Genomic DNA, 6464 nt, shown 5'->3' on the forward strand with positions numbered 1-6464 from the left:
GTTTGTTATGGAATTTCTGATGAGTTTTTTTCACTCAATCACAGTAATTAGGATTGAGAAATGAGGGATAAATAATAATATTGAATAACGATCGAACGTAGACCTATGGGCAATCGATTTTACCACTGAATTCTGATATTTCCGCTATGTGAAATTTAAATAAATCAACAAAAGCCAAAATCCAATGTGTTTTTCACAACAACGACCCCATGAATACAATTATTCCATGATTTTTCCCAATTTCATCGGTTTTGATACAGGAAATTGGAATGTGGGAAAATACAATAAATTCAGTACTGAAGTCACGGAAGACTGAATACATTTATCCAATATATATTCATGATCGTGATACGCTAACGCGAATTCTCCAATTTTGAGTGTGGAATACACATACACTAGACATTTTCACAGTAAAATATATTTATCAAGACGTTATGGAATTATTCAAATACCACGAAATTCTCTATCTAGGAAATACCTCCATATGACAGACAATCTACTTGTAGGAAATACTCAATACTTTTTTTTATTTATTATTATTTAAAGTGTTAAAATCGGCACATACATGAAGAGAAAAATTCTTGAGCAATTACGTGTCTATTCCGTAATCTGCCAGTCAAAAAAAATCGGTAAAAATGACGGAACAGCAACGCACTGTTTCAGTGAACTTTCACGAAAAAGTCCAAAAGGTTCAGTAAAAAGTATCGAACGTTACTGGGACTCAATACCCTGATTCTATTTTTTTCCTTTCCATAACTTTAATTTATGTCTTGCCTATTGACAAAAGGAGTTTCTTAAATCATTTTTTTCGGAGGATTTTCTTTAAATCATAAAAATGAATAATTCAGTACAATATTTTTATTACTCAGTTTATTAAGATCAGAATCATTACATTGAATTTTATATTGTCTTCCCTCAGACACGAAGATTCTGGTGATCGTTTATTCACAAATTGTACAATACATTCACATTAAAGTGACATTCTTGCAACACCTTAAGTAACTCGCTTACAGTACTCGCTTCTTCCTCTGGAATAAGAATTGGAGATGTCAATATCAAGATATGAAACACCCAGTGGGGAATTACCTCATCGGGTGTAACTATTTGAACTAATAAATTAGTAATACGGAATTGATTGTCACGTAAAAGTGTCAGACCGACAGGCAGCGACTGATTATTCTATTAATTTATGTGTCCATACTTTACCTTCCAAACAATCTTTGAATTTATCCACCATACGAACAATCTGACTGCGTACATTGGGATTCATTACTTTGAAAAGTGTCTCCCTCAATCGTTCGGCATTTGGTTTGCTCTGTTCTACGTCAAACTGTCAATGACATTGGGAATTAAATAAAAACTGATGATTTTAAACACATAATAAAGAGGATCGAGACTAGGGATTCAATAGTCTATAGCCATTTAGCCTTCCACCCGGTTCCTTTAATTTTATAATTCTCATCGTCGAAAGCAAAATTGAAGAATTCAATCGAATCCATCAATTGGTATACGATTAGAACATGTTCTACTTACTATTCCAGTTTTTTCCAAGATGCATTCATAGATGAGGTTCGTCTTTTTGTCCGGCACTAAATTTGATATTTTTTAGTGGAAATATTTTTTCCTCATAATGAAAAGAGATCTACTGTTCAATTAAATATTGACATACCTTCTTTCGTGCACATAATCGCGTATTTTCTGAGCAAAGTCGGTTCACTGTCATCACATCTTGCCACGTTGACGATGACGGCGAGAACACTCAGGATTACAAAATGGACGAATTTCGCCATCTTCTATCAATATTCAGCTTTATTCAAAATTTGAAAAACAGAATGACAAGTTCAGTGAAAATTCGAGGATATTTATATCCACGAAAATATTTCCCTATTGCTTGTGCATAAACCATCACACTGACAATAACAACAATACATTAATCTTACATGATAACACCAGGATATTGGAGACCTGGGAATTCCTTGATACCTGGAGTAACGATAGAATGAAAATAAAATAAAAATGACAAATTTTTTCAGCCTTGGTAGGATCATTATCTTCAAGTTTGTCACTTTGTTTTTCACTGGATAATCGTATTGTTTTGGTCGGACTTGGTAAAACCTCTATTCTGGGTCAAGAAAAATTATTTAACTGGTAAACAATTTTTTTTCTCGATCTGGTAAATAAGTTTTACCGAGTTTTTACAGAACGATGAAGTCATTTTTATCGAAATTTTCTCTTCGTCTAGAAAACCCAATGATAAAGTATAAAAAAATGTTAGAATGGTGCACATTAGATCATTATTCGCCATCATGGAGGAATTTGACATCGATAAGGATGGAATTGACACAGACTCTCTAGAAAACGAGGTGATAGTTCCATCGTCATCAATTCTCCACATCAATCCTCCCAACAATTCTCATCACCAGTAATCATAAATTTTTTATTGTTACAGGCGATACAGACAACAAATGGCCCCAAGAAATTGGACCTCAGCAGCACCGGACTCTCCCGCATTCCAGAGAGCACCCTGGACTTCTCTAGCGCTGAAGAAATTCTTTTGGGAAGAAATATGTTGGCCAATACGGAGAGCAACCTCGTGATCCTGAAACGGTAATTATAACACAAAATCTCACAACGTTAACTGTCAAAAATATCTGAGTCAAACATAAAAAATACGTTAATTGTTACTGCAAATAGCTCACAAATTGGAATATTTAAAAAATCAGATATTCAAGGAACTTTAGTCTCGGGAATTTCCGAGTTCATTGGCAGGTTGTGCCGGCATTCTTGAGCTAGAAACGATAATACGCTTATCTTCGCTTCATTAATATTAATTTTATCATATCGAAGGCTCCGATGAACTAAGAATATTTCTCTTTTCACCTCTCGAGCTGTATCTTTTTATACTTTCTGTTCTACTCAAGTAAAATGGCTTCACAACAAGTGTTTAGAATTGCAAATTTTTCCATAGTTTCACCAAATTCATGACCTACTTCCACTCCACCACCTCCTAATAAGCCCTGAAAAATGGAAAACTAGATATTGTTGTCATTTTTCAAGAACAAAAATTTGATTTAAAAAAAAAACTCTTTACCTCCCACAAGATTTCCCCGGCTGCGGGCTCTTCAACTAGATCGAAACGAGCTGAAAGCCATCCCCAGAGAGCTACTCGAGCTCAACAGACTCACCTCACTGAACCTCTCTGACAACAAAGTCGAGGAAGTAACAGGAGAGATCCATCGACTAGTCAAGTAAGTACAGTCCACCAGTTTCTGGAACAAATTGTGTGAAGCTTTGGGGGGGGGGGGAACGAGAAAGGGAGGGTGGAATGGATAGAGAGGCCCACTCGTTTCGAATCCACTGGGCAGCTTGCAATCGTCGTATCTAGCATTAAAAGTTTGAACACTCAATTTTCGTACATCCGAAAGTTTAGCGTTTGGATTTCAAAGTTGGAGTCTCAGTTGGCCAGGCAAAATAATGAGAATTGTGGGGGGTATTTTGGAGGTATAATTTGTTGGTATCAGTTGCTTTTTTACGGATTAATGATCAACATCAATGTCTGGAAGTGACTTCGTTGTTCATTCCTGATGGAATTTCTCTTAGGAAATTTTTTTTGACTCAACAAAATGATAAAACTGCAACTTTTCAACATTAATCTGAATATTTTCCTTTCGTACTGTTTTAAATTTTGTAATATATTCCACACGTTAATCTTCAAACATTAAAATACATATTGATAGTCGAAAAACGATATCGATGGAACACAAAATCTCAAATGATAATTTCACGGATCGATTCCTCCAAACTTCGCTCATAAAACTTACGATAAAATACACACGTAATATATAACCGTCAAATTCACCTCAGACGTGAAAACGTAATCTCCCAGCCCCCTCGTTTTTCATCCCTTCTCTTCAGCCGACTCTTTTACTCACTCGAAAATTTTATGTATCGCCCCGGGCGATCTTCGATAAGCACATTTTCCCGTCGACAATGCTGCCAATGGAAGGAGAAGCGCCAAAAAAAAATGTACTGAGAGAGAGAACCGAGACTAAAAAAAAATAAAAACGAGTAAAAAATGAAAAAAAGGGAGAAAAAGGTGAGAAAGTTTTACCGTATCCCTGCGGCGAGTTATTCTCGTTTTCAACTTCGGGCCAAGTTCCAATGTGTATCTTTCACCACTTCGATTCCGATTTTCTTGTGTCAAACATGAAGTTGTAGATGAGGCGTTGGATGAGATCGAGAGGACTGAATATTTTTCCCATTTTTTAAATCTACTTCCACTACTATAAATCATTTGGCTTTCACGATTTTTTAATTTTCCGGAAGCATATTAAGTGTCGGTGATAATCGGCAATGAACCTTCTTAAGGTAGCGCACCCGGGATAATTTTTTAATTGAAATTACCCTACCAGTTCACACAAATATATCACCAATGATCGTTATCTCAGTTTTCTGCCTAATTTCAGTGAAACGTCATCTAAAATAATCAAATTTTATTGCCGATTGCATAAATTTCATTCTGATAAAAATACGAATTACTGTGCACACAGGAAAATTACTGTACAGAGAGAGGAAAATTTATAATGCGTCAGAATACAATTCATCTAACTGACAATAAAAAAAGTCTAAAAAAGAGTGATCTAAACAACTTTACCAGGTTATTTGCAAAATGTCCTAGGTCCAATGAAACTATTCAATTTCCCTCTTGACAGAACTTTTCACGAACTGAATTTGGTCGACCAATGAAATCCGTCCCTCAACTAGTAAACATTTACAATTTTCTCTCGTCCTTCAATAAATTCATCAACTCTCGTTATTGGTTTCCGTAATAGCCCCGATAAATTGTTAAATTTTGGTTGTGATTCGGTACGAATGAATTCACTGGCACAGCCCGCATGTTCTATAACCCTTGACAATTAATCTACGTCAGTAGTCTCTCTCTCTCCCACCCCAGTTTATTCGATTGGCCATTTGCGGGTCAACGAATAGCTACGAATTTGTTTCGCAACAAACACTGTGCCCGCACAATCAGTGCAGAAGTATCGACTAAAATGTTAGTGAAAATTCTCATTATTTTGTCTGCCTCACTGACTTCAACTCTGAATGTTGATTTCCAAGGAAGTCAGGGTGGGTAATTACTTCGTTGGACGAAAAGGGTGATTACAGATTAAAAGTCCTGGATAGGGTGCCCTTCAACTACAGAACACGACAAAATATTTTTTACTTCAAAGTCATTTATGTTTTCCACTTGATGGCCGTTTCCGAAAAACAGAGCACGAGTCTCTCAGAATGCGAGAGCTACACTGCAAAGCTTCTTTCAACTTCCCAATGTCTATAGAACAGCCAGTTAAAAAAATAACAGTCCCCGAGAGATGTTATAATCGGATTTCAATACGTTTGATCTCATTATTGTATACCCTCACTCGCTCCGCGGTTTACAATCGTTATGAATCGCTTTCGGGTTAATGATAACAACATCAAGGAGCATTTGCCTTTCGTAATGATCAGTCGACCCAGTGATAGCATTAATTTCGGAAAATCCGGGAACACGATGGCGAAAAAAACGATCATTGATTGTGGAAATCGACAGCCTCGGGCTAATATTACGTGGCAATATCCCTTTATAAATCCCCGCGTTTGTTCGTTTACATAAATGGAATATTTTATTATTTAATTTGAAACAATAAAATCATGTTCGACACCTACTAACTTGAAATTACAGAACAATTTCATTCATTGGATAAAAATTGTGGTGAAGATTTCATGGAGCCAGATAAATCAATTTTTTCTCGATCGTCAAATTCTCAAGAAAATGTTAACAATTGTTGTCAAGTGATAATTCTCGTGAAATGTCATCGATCCTCCACCGATAAATTCAAAGTGAATTTTCTCCATTAGGTCACTATCACAGTTTATCAAATTCTGTCAAAAAAACAATTCCTCCAGTTGGTAGAATTGCGAAGAAAAAAATCTAATACTTCCTGCTATCATCAGACAGTTCTGAACGGAATCGTCATCAAATTTTCCCCGACTCTTCCCCCGAAGCATCACGGATATCCCGGTGAAATCCAATTCTCCTGGGAAAAAAGCAGTATCCTCTAGGATACTGGACGCTTAATCCCATTAGTTGAGCCCTCTAGAGGGCGACTGGGATGTAATTATACGAGTGGGGATTACGCAAGTTTCGGAAACTACTTTCCGTGTCTGTTGCTCAGGAGCAACGATGTGCCAAACTCCATAAAACGAAGAGAGAAATTGCGGAGTGAGGGCACAGGATTTTTCACATGTCCTGGGAAATGCTATCGTTCATATTCTATCGCATCAAAGTTTTTCGAGTCACTGCAATTGCTTATTACGTATTTTATAATTAACAATGTTTTTGATATTTCCATAAAATCATTTCCTGAATTTCGGTGGTTTTATGAACATTGGCATGTGCCTGGTAAGAACAAAATAACATTCTG

The 6464-nt window shown here is 36.3% G+C and overlaps 2 protein-coding genes across 3 annotated transcripts in view; one reads left to right on the forward strand and one right to left on the reverse strand.

The window, feature by feature from the left end:
* The window catches only part of LOC135160394 (protein phosphatase PHLPP-like protein), a 67704-nt gene that overhangs the window by 48096 nt on the left and 13144 nt on the right, over window positions 1-6464 (forward strand). For both annotated transcript variants that reach the window (XM_064116893.1, XM_064116894.1), the window contains 2 exons: window positions 2450-2607; window positions 3102-3248. In XM_064116893.1, coding sequence (XP_063972963.1) covers window positions 2450-2607; window positions 3102-3248 — 305 coding nt within the window. The remainder of the gene's footprint in view (window positions 1-2449; window positions 2608-3101; window positions 3249-6464) is intronic.
* On the reverse strand, window positions 856-1842 carry LOC135160430 (uncharacterized). The gene is made up of 4 exons (XM_064116972.1): window positions 1670-1842; window positions 1534-1589; window positions 1207-1330; window positions 856-1028 (listed from the first exon to the last, which is right to left on the reverse strand). Exons 1-4 carry the CDS (start codon window positions 1788-1790, stop codon window positions 946-948), a joined length of 384 nt encoding a protein of 127 aa, XP_063973042.1. The 5' UTR covers window positions 1791-1842; the 3' UTR covers window positions 856-945.

Source organism: Diachasmimorpha longicaudata, chromosome 3 (assembly GCF_034640455.1).
Source record: "Diachasmimorpha longicaudata isolate KC_UGA_2023 chromosome 3, iyDiaLong2, whole genome shotgun sequence".
NCBI classification, from domain to species: Eukaryota; Metazoa; Arthropoda; class Insecta; order Hymenoptera; family Braconidae; genus Diachasmimorpha; species Diachasmimorpha longicaudata.

Excerpts from the sequence above, each read along its gene's own strand:
- LOC135160430 (XM_064116972.1), bottom strand. The coding sequence starts at position 1,790 with ATGGCGAAATTCGTCCATTTTGTAATCCTGAGTGTTCTCGCCGTCATC. Across the intron at positions 1,331-1,533 it reads TCTTGGAAAAAACTGGAATA|TTTGACGTAGAACAGAGCAA; the intron begins GTAAGTAGAACA and ends TGTCATTGACAG. Across the intron at positions 1,029-1,206 it reads ATTCAAAGATTGTTTGGAAG|AGGAAGAAGCGAGTACTGTA; the intron begins GTAAAGTATGGA and ends TTCTTATTCCAG.